This window comes from Tachyglossus aculeatus, chromosome 3 (assembly GCF_015852505.1).
Source record: "Tachyglossus aculeatus isolate mTacAcu1 chromosome 3, mTacAcu1.pri, whole genome shotgun sequence".
NCBI classification, from domain to species: Eukaryota; Metazoa; Chordata; class Mammalia; order Monotremata; family Tachyglossidae; genus Tachyglossus; species Tachyglossus aculeatus.
In genome coordinates this window covers 2,414,649-2,433,793 of record NC_052068.1, presented here as the reverse complement: position 1 = coordinate 2,433,793, position 19,145 = coordinate 2,414,649, and the positions used below count along the sequence as shown (strand labels likewise).

At 46.5% G+C, this 19,145-nt stretch overlaps 1 protein-coding gene across 3 annotated transcripts in view; it reads right to left on the bottom strand.

The window, feature by feature from the left end:
• The window catches only part of DOCK1 (dedicator of cytokinesis 1), a 552,732-nt gene that overhangs the window by 31,591 nt on the left and 501,996 nt on the right, over positions 1-19,145 (bottom strand). For 2 of the 3 annotated variants that reach the window (XM_038743481.1, XM_038743482.1), the window contains exon 47: positions 2,944-3,081. In XM_038743481.1, the coding sequence (XP_038599409.1) occupies positions 2,944-3,081 (138 nt within the window). Of the gene's footprint in view, positions 1-290; positions 431-2,943; positions 3,082-19,145 lie in introns of those variants that run through there. The other variant, XM_038743483.1, reaches the window with a different exon arrangement.

The window sequence follows — 19,145 nt, the reverse complement described above, 5'->3', positions numbered from 1 at the left end:
CTATTTATTTATTTATTTTACTTGTACATATCTATTCTATTTATTTTATTTTGTTAGTATGTTTGGTTTTGTTCTCTGTCTCCCCCTTTTAGACTGTGAGCCCACTGTTGGGTAGGGACTGTCTCTATATGTTGCCAATTTGTACTTCCCAAGCGCTTAGTACAGTGCTCTGCACGCAGTAGGTGCTCAATAAATACGATTGATGATGATGATGATGATGATGGGGAGTGGCGGGAGAGCTGGGAGGGGCGCAGTGGGAAGGGGATGGGGGTGGTGGGAGGAGGCTGGGGGGCATTGAGAGAGGGCGTGGGGGCGGTGACTTTAGTGGTCCTCCTGGGTGGAGGCCGATGGGCCCAGGGCCCGCTCACGAGGGGGTGAGCGAGGCAGGGGGCAACGGAGGGCGGCCTCGGTGGGCCTCCAGGCTGGAGGCCTGCAAGCCCACGGGTCGTTCACGGGAGGTGGGCCGGGCGGCAGCTCTGGCGGTCATCCAGGCCGGAGGCCTGCGGGGAGAGGGGCCGGTCCCAGGGGGAGGGGGTCAGTGGTGGAGGCCATCTGGCCTCCTACTTCATTAGTAAAATTAACTCCATCAGATCGGAGCTCCCTAAAGTCACTCCTCCCCCTTCTCCAACCCCCCAGCTCTCAATACTCTCCACTACTCTCCCATCTTTCCCAGCAGGATCCTCAGAGGAGCTCTCCTCCCTCCTCTCAAGTGCTACTCCGGCCACCTGTGCTTCTGACCCCATTCTCTCTCATCTTATGAAATCTCTCACCCCATCCCTCCTCCCCTCCTTCACTTCCATATTCAACCGCTCACTCTCCGCTGGTTCCTTCCCTTACTGAGCGCTCACCTCCTCCAGGAGGCCTTCCCAGTCTGAGCCCCCTCCTTCCTCTCCACGCCCCCCGGCCCTACCTCCTTCCCCTCCCCACAGCACCTGTAATAATAATAATAATAATAATAATAATGGTATTTGTTAAGCGCTTACTATGTGCAAAGCACTGTTCTAAGCGCTGGGGAGGTTACAAGGTGATTAGGTTGTCCCACGGGGGCTCACAGTTTTAATCCCCATTTTACAGATGAGGGAACTGAGGCCCAGAGAAGTGAAGTGACTCGCCCAAAGTCACACAGCTGACAGTTGGCAGAGCCGGGATTTGAACCCATGACCTCTGACTCCAAAGCCCGGGCTCTTTCCACTGAGCCACGCTGTTTGTACAGATTTATTACTCTATTTATTTTACTCGTACGTATTTACTATTCTATTTATTTTGTTTTGTTAATATATTTTGTTTTGTTGTCCGTCTCCCCCTTCTAGACTGTGAGCCTTCTGTTGGGTAGGGACCGTCTCTATATGTTGCCAACTTGTACTTCCCAAGCGCTTAGTACAGTGCTCTGCACACAGTAAGCGCTCAATAAATACGATTGAATGAATGAATGAATGAATGAATGAATGAATGGTGGCGGCCGCCTCGGCGGTCCTCCAGCCCGGGAACATGTCGCCCCACTCTGATACATTGTTCTCTCCCAAGTGCTCAGTACGTTGCTCAGCACACACAATAAGCGCTCAATAAATACCACTGATCGGTTGACCGATGGGTTGAATGGCTCGGGAGAGATGAAGAGCCCGCTGCTTTGCTTCTTTGCCTCGCGTACCGGTGAGTGGTGCCCAGTACAGTGCTAGGCACTCCAGTAGGCATCTAGTATAGTGCTCTGCATACAGGTGGTGCCCAGTACAGTGCCATGCACTCCAGCAGACTTCTAGAACAGGTGATGTCCGGTACAGTCCTCTGCATTCCAGTAGGCATCCAGTAGAGTGCTCTCCAAATAGGTGGTGTCCAGTACAGTGTTACGCACTTTAGTAGGCATTCAGGACAGTGTTCTCCATACAGGTGGTGACTAGTACAGTGCCGCGCACTCTAGTAGGCACTCTAGTAGGTGTGCTCTGCGTGCAGCTGGTGACCAGCTTTGTGCTCTGCACGCAACAGGTTCTTAGTGCAGTGTGCTGGACACCCCTGTATTCTGTATACAGGTGGTGTCCTGTACAGTGCTAGGCACTTAGTAGGGACGTGAGCCCACTGTTGGGTAGGGACTGTCTCTATATGTTGCCAACTTGTACTTCCCAAGCGCTTAGTACAGTGCTCTGCACACAGTAAGCGCTCAATAAATACGATTGATGATGATGATGATGACCAGAATGGTGTGCTCCGCATGCAGCTGGTGACCAGCTTAGCGCTCTGCACACAGCAGGTGCTCAGTTAATAATAATAATAATAATGATAATTATGATATTGGTGAAGGGCTTACTAGGTGCCAGGCACTGTACTAAGCGCTGGGGTGGATACGAGCAAATCTGGTTGGCCTCAGTCCCTGCCCTACGTGGGGCTCACAGTCTCAATCCCCATTTTCCAGGTGGGGGAACTGAGGCCCAGAGAAGTGAAGTGAGTTGCCCCAGGCCACACAGCGGGCAGGCGGCGGAGCCGGATTTAGAATCCTGGTCCCTGTGACTCCCGGGGCCGGGCTCGACCCACTCGGCCACGCTGCGGTGGCGCTTCGGGAGGCACCCGGCGGGAAAAGCGGGATCGAAACCTCGGGCGGCAAACCCTCTTCCGGCCGAAATCCCGACGAGGTCATCCGGGCGGGGGCGAGGAGAGTGGCAGGGGTTGCCAGCGGGCACCACCCGTGCCCGGTACTTAACAAATATCATCATCATCACCATATATGATGATATGGTATCTTTGTTAGGTCATATGTTGCCAACTTGTACTTCCCAAGCGCTTAGTCCAGTGCTCTGCACACAGTAAGTGCTCCATAAATACGATCGATTGATTGATTGATCACCATCGCCCGCTCCGGACACGCTTCTCGGATGCCCTGGCACGGGCGGGCGGGCGATGGGGAAGACGGAAGGCCCTCGCGTGCCCGTTGGGCGTCCCGAGCGAAGCGCTCACCATGACCCGGGCGCCGTACTGCTTCTCCACCTTCTCCTTCAGCTGCCGGAAACAGGCCTCCATCCTCTCGTGGAACGGGCGCAGGGCCTCGCTCACTTTGTCCCCGTGGATGCGGATGCCTTCGGCCAAGAAGGGGATCTGAAAAGCACAGAGGGGACGGGCCCTGGCCCCCAGCTCTCCCCTCACGGACCCCGGCCGCCCGGGGTGGGATTTAGGGAGCGCTCTGAGCACCGTTAACAATAATAATAATAATAATCATGATGGTTAAGTGTGCTCTGCACACAGTAAGCGCTCAATAAACTCCTCCCCCTGGGCTTCCAGGCTGTCCATCCCCTGGCCCCCTCCTACCTCCCCTCCCTTCTGTCCTTCTCCAGCCCAGCCCGCACCCTCCGCTCCTCTGCCGCTAATCTCCTCACCGTTAGGCCTCGTTCTCGCCTGTCCCGCCATCGACCCCCGGCCCACGTCATCCCCCGGGCCTGGAATGGCCTCCCTCTGCCCATCCTCCAAGCTAGCTCTCTTCCTCCCTTCAAGGCCCTACTGAGAGCTCACCTCCTCCAGGAAGCCTTCCCAGACTGAGCCCCCTCCTTCCTCTCCCCTTCGTCCTCCTCTCCATCCCCCCGCCTTACCCCCTTCCCTTCCCCACAGCACCTGTATATATGTATATATGTTTGTACATATTTATTACTCTATTTATTTTACTTGTACATATCTATTCTATTTTATTTTGTTAATATGTTTGGTTTTATTCTCTGTCTCCCCCTTCTAGACTGTGAGCCCACTGTTGGGTAGGGACCGCCTCTATATGTTGCCAACTTGTACTTCCCAAGCACTTAGTACAGTGCTCTGCACACAGTAAGCGCTCAATAAATACGATTGATGATGATGAGTAAATACGATTGATTGATTAAGTGACTATAATGATAACGACAGTATAATAATAATGATGATGGCATTTGTTAAGTGCTTACTATGTACAAAGCACTGTTCTAAGCGCTGGGGGGGATACAACGTGATCAGGTTGTCCCCACTATGGAGCTCACGGTCTTCATCCCCATTTTACAGATGAGGTACCTGAGGCTCAGAGAAGTTAAAAAATAAAAATAAAAAAATAATAATAATGGCATTTGTTAAGCGCTTACTATGTGCAAAGCACTGTTCTAAGCGCTGGGGGGATACAAGGTGATCAGGTTGTCCCGCGTGGGGCTCACAGTCATCATCCCCATTTTACAGGTGAGGTAACTGAGACTCCGAGAAGTTAAGTGACTTGCCCAAGGTCACACAGCAGACATGTGGTGGAGCCGGGATTCGAACCCAAGACCTCTGACTCCAAAGCCTGGGCTCTGTCCACTGAGCCATGCTGCTTCTCAAGTCAAGTGATTATAATGATAACAGTATAATAATAATAATGATGGCGTTTGTTAAGCACTTACTATGCGCAAAGCACTGTTCTAAGCGCTGGGGGGGATACACCGTGATCAGGTTGTCCCACGTGGGGCTCACGGTCTTCATCCCCATTTTACAGATGAGGTATCTGAGGCTCAGAGATGTTAAGTGACTATAATGATAACGACAGTATAATAATAATAATGATGGCATTTGTTAAGCGCTTACTATGTGCAAAGCACTGCTCTAAGCGCTGGGGGGGATACAACGTGATCAGGTTGTCCCACGTGGGGCTCACGGTCTTAATCTCCATTTTACAGATGAGGTACCTGAGGCTCAGAGAAGTTAAGTGATTATAATGATAGCAACAGCATAATAATAATAATGATGGCGTTTGTTAAGTGCTTACTATGTGCAAAGCACTGTTCTAAGTGCTGGGGGGGATACAACGTGATCAGGTTGTCCCCACATGGAGCTCACAGTCTTCATACCTATTTTACAGATGAGGTACCTGACGCTCAGAGAAGTTAAGTGATTATAATGATAACGACAGTATAATAATAATAATGATGGCATTTGTTAAGCGCTTAGTATGTGCAAAGCACTGTTCTAAGCACTGGGGGGATACAACATGATCAGGTTGTCCCACGTGGGGCTCACGGTCTTCATCCCCGTTTTACAGATGAAGGAACTGAGGCTCAGAGAAGTTAAGTGATTATAATGATAACAACAGTATAATAATAATAATGATGGCATTTGTTAAGCACTATGTGCAAAGCACTGTTCTAAGCGCTGAGGGGGATACAACGTGATCAGGTTGTCCCACGTGGGGCTCACGGTCTTCATCCCCATTTTACAGATGAGGTAACTGAGGCTCAGAGAAGTTAAGTGACTATAATGATGACAGTATAATAATAATAATAGTAATGGCATTTATTAAGTGCTTACTACATGCAAAGCACTGTTCTAAGCACTGGGGAGGATACACAGGGGCCTCACAGTCAATCCTCATTTTACAGATGAGGGAATTGAGGCACAGAGAAGTTAAGTGCCTTGCCCAAAGTCACACAGCTGACAATTGGTGGAGCCGGAATTTGAACCCATGACCTCTGACTCCAAAGCCCGGGCTCTTTCCACTGAGCCAGACTGCTTCTCTGACAGTACTGCCATTCATTCATTCATTCAATCGTATTTATTGAGCACTTACTGTGTGCAGAGCACTGTACTAAGTGCTTGGGAAGAAGAGTATTGACAGTATTTGTCAAGTGCTTACTATGTACCAAACAGTAAATGCTGCAGTAGATCCAAGGTAATCAGTTTGTCCCACATGGGGCTCACAGTCTTAATCCCCGTTTCATAGATGAGGCAACTGAGGGACAGAGAAGTGAAGTGACTTGCCCGAAGTCACACAACTGAAAAGTGGCGGGGCCGGAATTAGAACCCAGGACCTCTGACTCCCAAGGCTGTGCTCTTTCCACGGAGCCACGCTGCTTCTCAGTCTCTGCTGTAGACTGACAGCTCTCTGTGGGCAGGGAATGTGACTGTTTTCTTGTTTTCTTGTTGTATCATCATCATCACCAATCGTATTTATTGAGTGCTTACTATGTGCAGAGCACTGTACTAAGCGCTTGGGAAGTACAAATTGGCAACATATAGAGACAGTCCCTACCCAACAGTGGGCTCACAGTATATATATATATATCCGTTAGGTTGTTATTTTGTCCTCTCCCAAGACCTTAGTAATAATATCGTTATTGGGCAGGGACCGTCTCTATATGCCAATTTGTACTTCCCAAGCGCTTAGTACAGTGCTCTGCACACAGTAAGCGCTCAATAAATACGATTGAATGAATGAATAAATGAATAAGAAGAAGACTGTTGCCTAATGGCTAGAGCCCGGGCCTGAAAGTCAGAAGGTCATGGGTTCTAATCCCAGCTCCACCACTTGTCTGCTGTGTGACCTTAGGGAAAGTCATTTCACTTCTCTGTGCCTCAGTTACCTCATCTGTAAAATGGGGATTAAGACTGTGAACGCTACGTGCGACAGGGACTGTATTCAACCGGATCTGTTTGTATCTACCCCAGTGCTTAGAACAGTGCCTTGGCACATAGTAAGCACTCAACAAATATCATTATTATTAATGGTATGGTAATAATTACGGTATTTGTTGAGCCCCTACTATGTGTCTGGCACTGTACTAAGCACTGTCCTGACAGTACAGTGCTATGCCCACAGTAAGTGCCCAGTAATAATAATAATAATGATGGCATTTGTTAAGCGCTTACTATGTGCAAAGCACTGTTCTAAGTGCTGGGGGGGATACAATGTGATCAAGTTGTCCCACGTAGGGCTCACAGTCTTAATCCCCATTTTTACAGATGAGGGAACTGAGGCTCAGAGAAGTGAAGTGACTTGCCCAAGGTCACACAGCAGACTTGTGGTGGAGCCGGGATTCGAACCCATGACCTCTGACCCCAAAGCCCGTGCTCTTTCCACTGAGCCACGCTGCTCCTAGTAAATCGGTGACTGATTCAGTAAGTCAGCGATGGACTGATTGAGCGTTAACTGCGTGCAGAGCATTGGACTAAGCGCTTGGGAGAGTAATAATAATGATAATGATGGTATAAATTAAGTGCTTATTACGTGCCAGGCACTGTACTAAGCGCTGGGGTGGATACAAGCGAATCAGGCTGGACACAGTCCCTGTCCCACGTGGGGCTCACAGTCGCCATCCCCATTTTTCAGATGAGGTCACTGAGGCCCAGAGAAGAGAAGGAACTTGCCCAGAGTCACGCAACAGAAAAGTGGCAGAGTCGGGATTCGAACCCATGACCTTCTGACTTCCAAGACACAATCCCTGCCCACAGGAAATCCATAAGTCATTCTACCGGGAGCTCAGGGGCCACTTCTTTTAGACCCTCACTGCACTTTTCCCAAGTGCTTAATACAGCACTCTGCCCACGGCAGGTGCCCAGTACAGTGCTCCGCATTCAATAGGAGTCCCAGCGTGGCTCAGTGGAAACAGTCCGGGCTTGGGAGTCAGAGGTCATGGGTTCAAATCCCGGCTCCGCCAACTGTCAGCTGTGTGACTTTGGGCAAGTTACTTGACTTCTCTGTGCCTCAGTGCCCTCATCTGTAAAATGGGGATGAAAACTGTGAGCCCCCTGTGGGACAACCTAATCACCTTGTAACCTCCCCAGTGCTTAGAGCAGTGCTTTGCACATAGTAAGCGCTTAACAAATACCATCATCATTATTATTAACAGGCCACCAGGTCAGTGTTCTGTATATAGGAGGTGCCCAGTACAGTGCTAGGCACTTATTCATTCATTCATTCAATCGTATTTATAATAATAATAATAATAATAATTGGCATTTGTTAAGTGCTTACTAGGTGCAAAGCACTGTTCTAAGCGCTGGGGAGGATACAGGGTGATCAGGTTGTCCCACGTGGGGCTCACAGTCTTAATCCCCATTTTACAGATGAGGTAACTGAGGCCCAGAGAAGTTAAGTGACTTGCCCAAGATCACACAGCAGACAGGTGGCGGAGTCGGCATTCGAACCCATGACCTCTGACTCCAAAGCCCGTGCTCTACTGTGTGCAGAGCACTGTACTAAGCACTTTGGAATTACAAGCTGGCGACATGTAGAGACGGTCCCTACCCACTTAGTAGCTAGGCACTTAGTAATATTAATAATTATGGGTAAGTGCTTATTATGTGCCAAGCACTGCTCTAAGCGCAAGGGTAGAGACAGGATAATCAGGTTGTCCCAAGTGGGGCTCACAGTCTTCATCCCCATTTTCCAGAATTAGGTAACTGAGGCCCAGAGAAGTCAAGTGACTTGCGCAAGGTCCCACAGCAGACAAGTGGCGGAGCCGGGATTCGAACCCACAACCTCTGACTCCCAAGCCCGGGCTCTTTCCACTGAGCCACGCTGCTTCTAGTAGGCATTTAGGATGGTGTGCTGTACATGAAGCTGATGACCAGGGCTCTGCATAGAACAGGAGGCTAATACCCACATTAGGCACCCAATAGGCTCCCACCGTAGTGCACACAGTAGGTACCTAATTCAGGGCTCTGCGTGTATCAGCCAATGGAAGAAACCTATCACAATCAATCAATCAATCAATCGCATTTATTAGACTTTTAGACTGTGAGCCCACTGTTGGGTAGGGACTGTCTCTATGTGTTGCCAATTTGTACTTCCCAAGCGCTTAGTACAGTGCTCTGCACATAGTAAGCGCTCAATAAATACGATTGATTGATTGATTCATTGAGCGCTTACTGTGTGCAGAGCACTGTACTAAGCGCTTGGGAAGTACAAGTTGGCAACATATAGAGACAGTCACAACCCACCAGGCCTTCCCAGACTGAGCCCCCTTTTTCCTCTCCTCCTTCCCCTCCCCACAGCACCTGTATATATGTTTGGACAGATTGATTATTTATTTTACTTGTGCATATTTACTATTCTATTTATTTCATCAATGATGTGCATCTAGCTATATTGCTATTTATTCTGATGACTTGAAACCTGTCCACATGTTTTGTTTTGTTGTCCGTCTCCCCCTTCTAGACTGTGAGCCCGTTGTTGGGTAGCGACCGTCTCTATATGTTGCCATCTGGTACTTCCCAAGCGCTTAGTACAGTGCTCTGCACACAGTGAGCACCCAATAAATACGACTGAATGAATGAATGAACAGGAGCAAAGTAACACGCACAAAATCAGCGCTAGAATCCTATCATCTTCTCGCTCACTGCGTTTCACGAAGTAGATTCTTTGGAATTTTTCAAATTCCCCTCCGCCAAAAGGGACCGTCTCTATATGTTGCCAAGTGGTACTTCCCGAGCGCTTAGTACAGTGCTCTGCACACAGTCAGCACTCAATAAATACGACTGAATGAATGAATGAACAGGAGCAAAGTAATACACACAAAAGAAGTGCTAGAATCCCATCATCTTCTCGCTCACTGCGTTTCACGAAGTAGATTCTTTGGAATTTTTCAAATTCCCCTCTGCCAAAAGGGACCGTCTCTATATGTTGCCAACTGGTACTTCCCGAGCGCTTAGTACAGTGCTCTGCACACAGTCAGCACTCAATAAATACGACTGAATGAATGAATGAACAGGAGAAAAGTAATACGCAGAAAATCAGGGCTAGAATCCTATCATCTTCTCGCTCACTGCGTTTCACGAAGTAGATTCTTTGGAATTTTTCAAATTCCCCTCCACCAAAAATGCTCCAAATCCGGTGTCTTTTGAACTGGCTTCTAGGGCAATCGAGAAAATGTTGACTATTTTTCCTCCCGGGATTGATACAACCAGCAAACGCATGCTGGGTTTCACCATCATCATCATCAATCGTATTTATTGAGCGCTTAGTGTGTGCAGAGCACTGTACTAAGCGCTTGGGAAGTACAAATTGGCAACCTAATTCACCAGCTCCTCTCCTACAGACCCCATCGAGACCGTAAGAACTTCTCACCTTGAGGGTACGGGCCGAGATGACGCCTCGCCTTGCCAGTGTCTCGGCACAAGGCATTCACATTTCTCAAGTTCTTTGTCACTTATTTTGAGAATGTCAAATTCATTGTTGCTTCAACCTAAAAATAATCCCATCTCAGGGAAGACTGAAGTCACAAGCCAGCTCTGTGTGGTTATGTGGAGGCGTCGATGACCTTTAAAAATGTCTTGAAAGAGCCAACTTCATTCCCAACACTCCATAAACGTACCATTAGAACTTTCTATTTTCTTCCAAATAAAAAAAAAGAAAGCTTCCTCGCCAATTGCTGCCGCCCCGGGACTTTTCATTCATTCATTCATTCATTCAATCGTATTCATTGAGCGCTCAATAAATACGATTGATTGATTGATTGAGTGAGTGAGTGCTTACTGTGTGCAAAGCAAAGCACTGTACTAAGCGCCTGGGAAGTACAAGTCGGCAACATCTAGAGACGGTCCCTACCCAACAGCGGACTCACAGTCTAGAAGGGGGAGACCGACAACAAAACGAAACATATTAACAAAATAAAATAAATAGAATAAATATGTACAAGTAAAATAGAGTAATAAATATGTATTACTCTACATTGTAGTACTCTACATTACTTATAATTGAGAAGCAGCGTGGCTCAGTGGATAGAGCCCGGGCTTTGGAGTCAGAGGTCATGGGTTCAAATCCCTGCTCCGCCAATTGTCAGCTGTGTGACTTTGGGCAAGTCACTTCACTTCTCTGGGCCTCAGTTACCTCATCTGGAAAATGGGGATGAAGACTGTGAGCCCCCCGTGGGACAACCTGATCACCTTGTAACCTCTCCAGCGCTTAGAACAGTGCTTTGCACATAGTAAGCGCTTAATAAATGCCATTATTATTATTATTATATGTACAAACATATATACATATATACAGGTATTTGCAGGGCTTTGATTTCTTGTGTTGGATAGTCTTGAGCGCACTGTTGGGTAGGGACTGTCTCTATATGTTGCCAGCTTGTACTTCCCAAGCGCTTAGTACAGTGCTCTGCACACAGTAAGCGCTCAGTAAATATGATTGATTGATTGATTGATTGATTGATTGAATGGGGATGAGAGGGCTTCCTCTTCATAATCCACCATTAAACTATAATACTGATTAATAACTGATTTTTCTAATACGACCAGAGAGAAATTTAAACGAGCGGAGTAATCATCAGAGAGGACAAGCACCCAATTGAATTTCCTGCGAGCAAATTCGGGAACCTTACCGAGACGGATAATAATTACGGTCTAGAACAATGGGTTCCGCTGGCTGAGATACTATGTCGGTATAGCTACGGGATAATCAATCAATCAATCAATCAATCGTATTTATTGAGCACTTACTATGTGCAGAGTACTATACTAAGCGCTTGGGAAGTACAAATTGGCATCACATAGAGACAGTCCCTACCCGATAGTGGGCTCACAGTCTAAAAGGGGAAGACAGAGAACAGAACCAAACATACCAACAAAATAAAATAAGTGGGATAGAAATGTACAAGTAAAATAAATAAATAAATAAATAAACAGAGTAATAAATATGTACAACCATATATACATATATACATATATATATCTGATCTGATATATAATCAGATCAGAGCCGAGGAAGGGACAGTGGAAATCTCATCCTCATTTCTCCCCAATTCCATCGTTCCGTCGTCCTACAGACGGATCGATCGATCATATTAATTAAACACTTATGGGAGCAAAGCACTGAATAAGGCTCGGAGACAAAGCAATGGGAAGCAGTACAACCTCGTGGAAAAAGCCCGGGCCTGCGAGTCGGAGGACCTGGGTTCTAATCTCGGCTCTACCATGCGTCTGCTGTGTGACCTTGGGGAAATAATAATAATAATGATGGCATTTGTTAAGCACTATGTGCAAAGCACTGTTCTAAGCGCTGGGGGGGATACAAGGAGAAGCAGTGTGGCTAAATGGAAAGAGCCTGGGCTTTGGAATCAGAGGGCGTGGGTTCAAATCCCGGCTCTGCCGCTTGTCAGCTGGGTGACTTTGGGCAAGTCACTTCACTTCTCTGGGCCTCAGTTACCTCATCTGTAAAATGGGGACTAAGACTGTGAGGATGATGGCATTTATTAAAGGATGATGGCATTTATTAAGCGCTTACTGTGTGCAAAGCACTGTTCTAAGCGCTGGGGAGGTTACAAGGTAATCAGGTTGTCCCACGTGGGGCTCACAGTCTTCATCCCCATTTTACAGATGAGGGAACTGAGGCCCGGAGAAGTGAAGTGACTTGCCCAAAGTCACACAGCTGACAAGTGGCGGAGCCGGGATTTGAAGCCATGACCTCTGACTCCAAAGCCCAGGCTCTTTTCCATTGAGTCACGCTGCTTCTTTTTTTTTTTCTTCTTTTTCTATTGAGCCCCACATGAGACAACCTGATAACCTTGTATCTACCCCAGCGCTTAGAACAGTGCTTTGCACTTAGTAAGCACTAACAAATACCATCATTATTAGTATTATTATCAGGCTGTCCCACGTGGAACTCACAATCTCAATCCCCATTTTACAGATGAGGTCACTGAGGCTCAGAGAAGTTAAGTGGTTGACCCAAGGTCACACAGCAGACATGTGGCAGACATATGAGAAGCAGCGTGGCTCAGTGGAAAGAGCCCGGGCTTTGGAGTCAGAGGTCGTGGGTTCAAACCCCAGCTCTGCCAGTTGTCAGCTGTGTGACTTTGGGCAAGTCACTTCACTTCTCAGGGCCTCAGTTCCCTCATCTGTCAAATGGGGATTAAGACTGTGAGCCCCCCTCCGTGGGACAACCTGATCGCCTTGTAACCTCCCCAGTGCTTAAAACAGTGCTTTGCACATAGTAAGTGCTTAATAAATGCCAACATCATCATGTGGAAGAGCCGGGATTCGAACCCATGACCTCTGACTCCCAAGCCCAGGCTCTTTCCACTGAGCCACGCTGAAATCACTTCACTTCTCTGAGCTTCTGTTCCCTCATATGTAAAATGGAGATTAAATCCCTGTTTTCCCTTCCACTTAGACTGTGATTCCTCATGGGATGGGAACTGGGTCTGACCTGATTATTTATTTTGTTCTTCATGGCATTTGTTACGCACTTACTATGTGCCAGGTACCGTACTAAGCGCCGGAGCAGATACAAGGTAATCAGGTTGGACACAGTCCAGGTCCCACATGGGGCTCACGGCCTTAATCCTCATTTTTCTGATGAGGGAACTGAGGCACGGAGAAACGGTGACTTGCCCAAGGTCACAAAACAGGAAAGTGGAAGAACTGGGATTAGAACCCAGGTCCTACTGACTCCCAGGCTATGCTGCTTCTTCACAACTAAACGCTCACAACCACTAATAGTAAATACTATTAAATTAAATAAAATTGATTAATAGTATTTTTACCTGAAGCAATTTAAGTACCCCACTCTAGCAGCACAAGCCCCCCACCCCCAAGGATCCATCTATCCAGTCTCTTCTTTCTCCACTTCATTAACTAAACCCTCAATAGGTTACAAACTTCCCAAGAGCTTAGTACAGTGCCCTCCATACAGCAGACCCTAACATCTTGGTACACAGGGACTGAATCTTTTAACTCTTATGTGCTGTCTAAAGCGCTTAGTACAGTGCACACAGAAGACTGTAAGGTTCTTGAGGGCAGGGATCATGTCTACTACTACTACTACTAATAATGATGGTATTTGTTGAGCGCTGACTATGTGCGAAGCACTTTTCTAAGCACTGGGGGGGATACAAGGTTGTCCCACATGGGGCTCACAGTTTGAATCCCCATTTTACAGATGAGGGAACTGAGGCACAGAGAAGTGAAGCGACTTGCCCAAAGTCACACAGCTGACAATTGGCGGAGCCGGGATTAGAACCCGTGACCTCTGACTCCCAAGCCCGGGCTCTTTCCACTGAGCCATGCTGCTTCTCTGACTCTATTGTACTCTCCCAATCACTCAGTACAGAGCACTGCACACAGTAAATTGAAAACTCCTTGAGGGCAAGGATCATCTAGACTAACTCTAATCTACTCTACTCTCCCAAATGCTCTGTAATAATAATAATAATAATGGCATTTGTTAAGCGCTTACTATGTGCGAAGCACTGTTCTAAGCGCTGGGGGGGGATGCAAGGTGATCAAGTTGTCCCATGGGGGGCTCACAGTCTTAATCCCCATTTTACAGATGAGGTAACTGAGGCTCAGAGAAGTTAAGTGACTTGCCCGAGGTCACACAGCAAACATGTGGTGGAGCCGGGATTCGAACCAATGACCTCTGACTCCAAAGCCCGTGTACCCTGCACACAGTATTTACTGAATGCTTACTGTATGCGGAGGGCTGTACTAAGCACTTATCCTTCCCAAATGTGTATATATGTATGCATTTATTAGTCTATTTATTTTATTAATGATGTGTTTGTATCTATAATTCTATTTATATTGATGCTATTGATGCCTGTTTACTTGCTTGGTTTTGTTTTGTTGTCTGCCTCCCCACTTCTAGACTGTGAGCCCGATGTTGGGTAGGGATTGTCTCTGTTGCTGAATTGTACTTTCCAAGCGCTTAGTACAGTGCTCTGCACACAGCAAGTGCTCAATAAATACGACTGAATGAATACAGTGCACCCTACCCAGTCAGCAAATAATAGTATTAGTATTTATTAAGTGAATACTGTGTGTCAAGTACTGTAGAGAAGCAGCACGGCCTTGTGGATAGAGCATGGGCCTGGAGTCAGAAGGTCATAGGTTCTAATCCCGACTCCACCACTTATCTACTCTGTGACCTTGGGCAAGTCACTTTTTTAAAAATGGCATTTATTAAGCGCTTACTATGTGCAAAGCACTGCTCTAAGTGCTGGGGAGGTCACAAGGTGATCAGGTTGTCCCACAGGGGGCTCCCAGTCTTAATCCCCATTTTACAGATGAGGGAACTGAGGCCCGGATAAGTGAAGTGACTTACCCCAAGTCACACAGCTGCCAATTGGCGGAGCTGGGATTTGAACTCATGACCTCTGACTCCAAAGCCCGGGCTCTTTCCACTGAGCCACGCTGCTTCTCTTAGCCATGCTGCTTCTCTAGGTCCTAGAGAACCTAGAGAACCTAGGTCATGGGTTCTAATCCCGACTCCACCACTTATCTACTGTGTGACTTTGGGCAAATCACTTTTTTTCATTCATCCAGTCATTCAATCAATCAATCAATCAATCAATCGTATTTATTGAGCGTTTACTGTGTGCAGAGCACTGTACTAAGCATTCAATCGAATTTATTGAGCCCTTACTGTGTGCAAAGCACTGCACTAAGCACTTGGGCAAGTACAATACAACAACAAATAGAAACAGTCCCTGTCCACAACGAGCTCACCGTAAAGAGGGGGAGACAACCCAAATAAACGTACCCTTGTACATATTTACTATTCTATTTATTTTATTTTGTTAATATATCTTGTTTCGTTCTCTGTCTCCCCCTTCTAGACTGTGAGCCCGCTGTTGGGTAGGGACCATCTCTAGATGTTGCCAACTTGGACTTCCCAAGCGCTTAGTACAGTGCTCTGCACACAGTAAGCGCTCAATAAATACGATTGCATGAATGAATGAAATGACAGATCTGGACTTCAGTGGTGTGGGGCCGAGAGGGAGGATGAATGAAGGGGGCGAATCAGGGCGACGGAAAGGGAGTGGGAGAAGAGGAGAGGGAGGACTTGGTCAGGGAAGGCTTCTTGGAGGAGATGCGCCTTCGATAAGGCTTTGACGTGGGGGAGAGCAACTGTAATAATAATAATAATAATGATGGCATTTATTAAGCGCTTACTATGTGCAAGGCACTGTTCTATCTGTCTGATATGAGGAAGGGAGCGTGTTCCAGGCCCGAGGTAGGATGTGGGTGAGAGGTTGGTGGTGAGATAGACGATTAAATGAATGAATGAATATGTGTATATATCTATATATCTATATATATACATATCAGATTTATTACTCTATTTATTTTACTTGTACATATTTATTCTATTTATTTTATTTTGTTAATATGTTTTGTTTTGTTCTCCTTCTAGACTGTGAGCCCGCTGTTGGGTAGGGACCGTCTCTAGATGTTGCCGACTTGGACTTCCCAAGCGCTTAGTACAGTGCTCTGCACACAGTAAGTGCTCAATAAATACAATTGAGTGAATGAATATGTGTATATATATGTGTGTATATATATATATATATATATATATGCAGATTTATTGCTCTATTTTACTTGTACATATTTATTCTATTTATTTTATTGTGTTAATATGTTTTGTTTTGTTGTCTGTCTCCCCCTCCTAGACTGTGACCCCGCTGTTGGGTAGGAACCGTCTCTAGATGTTGCCAACTTGAACTGCCCAAGTGCTTAGTACAGTGCTCTGCACACAGTAAGTGCTCAATAAATATAAATGAGTGAATGAATGAATATGTATATATATATATGTGTGTGTGTATATATATATATATATGTACAGATTTATTACTCTTACTTGTACATATTTATTCTATTTATTTTATTTTGTTAATATGTTTTGTTTTGTTCCCCGTCTCCCCCTTCTAGACTGTGAGCCCGCTGTTGGGTAGGGACCGTCTCTAGATGTTGCCAACTTGAACTGCCCAAGCGCTTAGTACAGTGCTTTGCACGCAGTAAGCACTCAATAAATACGATTGAATGAATATGTGTATATATCTATGCATATATATTTGTACAGATGTATTATTCTATTTATTTTATTTGTACATATTCTATTTATTTTATTTTGTTAATATGTTTGGTTTTGTTCTCTGTCTCCCCCTTCTAGACTGTGAGCCCACTGTTGGGTAGGGGCCGTCGCTAGAGGTTGCCGACTTGGACTCCCCAAGCGCTTAGTACAGTGCTCTGCACACAGTAAGCGCTCAATAAATACGATTGAATGAATGGACGAGACGGAGGTGTAATGAGAGGAAACAGAGGAGCAAAGTGTGCGGGTTGGGTTATAGTGGATAAGCAGGGAGGTGAGGTAGGAGTGGGCAAGGTGGCGGACTGCTTTAAAGCCGACGGTGAGGAATTTCTTGGATGCAGAGGTGGATAGACTGGATGTTTTTGAGGAGTGGGGAAACATGGTCTGAACGTTTCTGAAGGAAAATGATCTGGGAAGCGGAGTGGAGTAGGGACTGGAGTGGGGAGAGACAGGAGGCAGGGAGGTCAGCCAGGACGCTGATACAATAATCAAGGCGGGATAGGCTAAGTGCTTGCATTAAGGTGTCAGTAGTTTGGATGGAGAGGAAGGGGAGGATTTTAGCCATGTAGTGTAGGTGGAACTGACAGGATTTAGCAATCTCTTCTCTGTGCCTCCGTTACCTCATCTGTAAAATGGGGATTGAGACTGTGATGACAGGATTTAGCGATCTCTTCTCTATGCCTCAGTTACCTCATCTGTAAACTGGGGATTGGGACTGTGATGACGGGATTGAGCGATCTCTTCTCTGTGCCTCAGTTACCTCATCTGTAAAAGGGGATTGGGACTGTGATGATGGGATTTAGCCATCTCTTCTCTGTGCCTCAGTTACCTCATCTGTAAAATGGGGATCGAGACTGTGATGACAGGATTTAGTGATCTCTTCTCTGTGCCTCATTTACCTCATCTGTAAAATGGGGATTGAGACTGTGATGACAGGATTTAGCGATCTCTTCTCTGTGCCTCAGTTACCTCATCTGTAAACTGGGGATTGGGACTGTGATGACGGGACTTAGCGATCTCTTGTCTGTGCCTCAGTTACCTCATCTGTAAATTGGGATTGAGACTGTGATGACAGGATTTAGCGATCTCTTCTCTGTGTCTCAGTTACCTCATCTGTAAACTGGGGATTGAGACTATGATGACAGCATTTAGCGATCTCTTCTCTGTGCCTCAGTTACCTCATCTGTAAAATGGGGATCGAGACTGTGATGACAGGATTTAGCGATCTCTGTGCCTCAGTTACCTCATCTGTAAAATGGGGATCGAGACTGTGATGACAGGATTTAGCGATCTCTTCTCTGTGCCTCAGTTACCTCATCTGTAAACTGGGGATTGGGACTGTGATGACGGGACTTAGCGATCTCTTGTCTGTGCCTCAGTTACCACATCTGTAAATTGGGATTGAGACTGTGATGACAGGATTTAGCGATCTCTTCTCTGTGTCTCAGTTACCTCATCTGTAAACTGGGGATTGAGACTATGATGACAGCATTTAGCAATCTCTTCTCTGTGCCTCAGTTACCTCATCTGTAAAATGGGGATCGAGACTGTGATGACAGGATTTAGCGATCTCTGTGCCTCAGTTACCTCATCTGTAAAATGGGGATCGAGACTGTGATGACAGGATTTAGCGATCTCTGTGCCTCAGTTACCTCATCTGTAAAATGGGGATGGAGACTGTGATGACAGGATTTAGCGATCTCTTCTCTGAGCCTCAGTTACCTCATCTGTAAAATGGGGATGGAGACTGTGATGACAGAATTTAGCGATCTCTTCTCTGTGCCTCAGTTACCTCATCTGTAAAAGGGGATTGGGACTGTGATGACGAGATTTAGCGATCTCTTCTCTGTGCCTCAGTTACCTCATCTGTAAATTGGGGATTGAGACTGTGATGACAGGATTTAGCGCTCTCTTCTCTGAGCCTCAGTTACCTCATCTGTAAAATGGGGATCGAGACTGTGATGACCGGATTTAGCTATCTCTTCTCTGTGCCTCAGTTACCTCATCTGTAAAATGGGGATTGAGACTGTGATGACGGGATTTAGCGATCTCGTCTCTGTGCCTCAGTTACCTCATCTGTAAAATGGGGATTGAGACTGTGATGACAGGATTTAGCGATCTCTTCTCTGTGCCTCAGTTACCTCATCTGTAAAATGGGGATTGAAATTGTGATGACAGGATTTAGTGATCTCTTCTCTGTGCCTCAGTTACCTCATCTGTAAAATGGGGATTGAGACTGTGATGACAGGATTTAGCGATCTCTTCTCTGTGCCTCAGTTACCTCATCTGTAAAATGGGGATTGAGACTGTGATGACGGGATTTAGCGATCTCTTCTCTGAGCCTCAGTGACCTCATCTGTAAAATGGGGATCGAGACTGTGATGACAGGATTTAGCGGTCTCTTCTCTGTGCCTCAGTTACCTCATCTGTTAAATGGGGATTGAGACTGTGATGACAGGATTCAGTGCTCTCTTCTCTGAGCCTCAGTTACCTCATCTGTAAAATGGGGATCGAGACTGTGATGACAGGATTTAGCGATCTCTTCTCTGTGCCTCAGTTACCTCATCTGTAAACTGGGGATTGA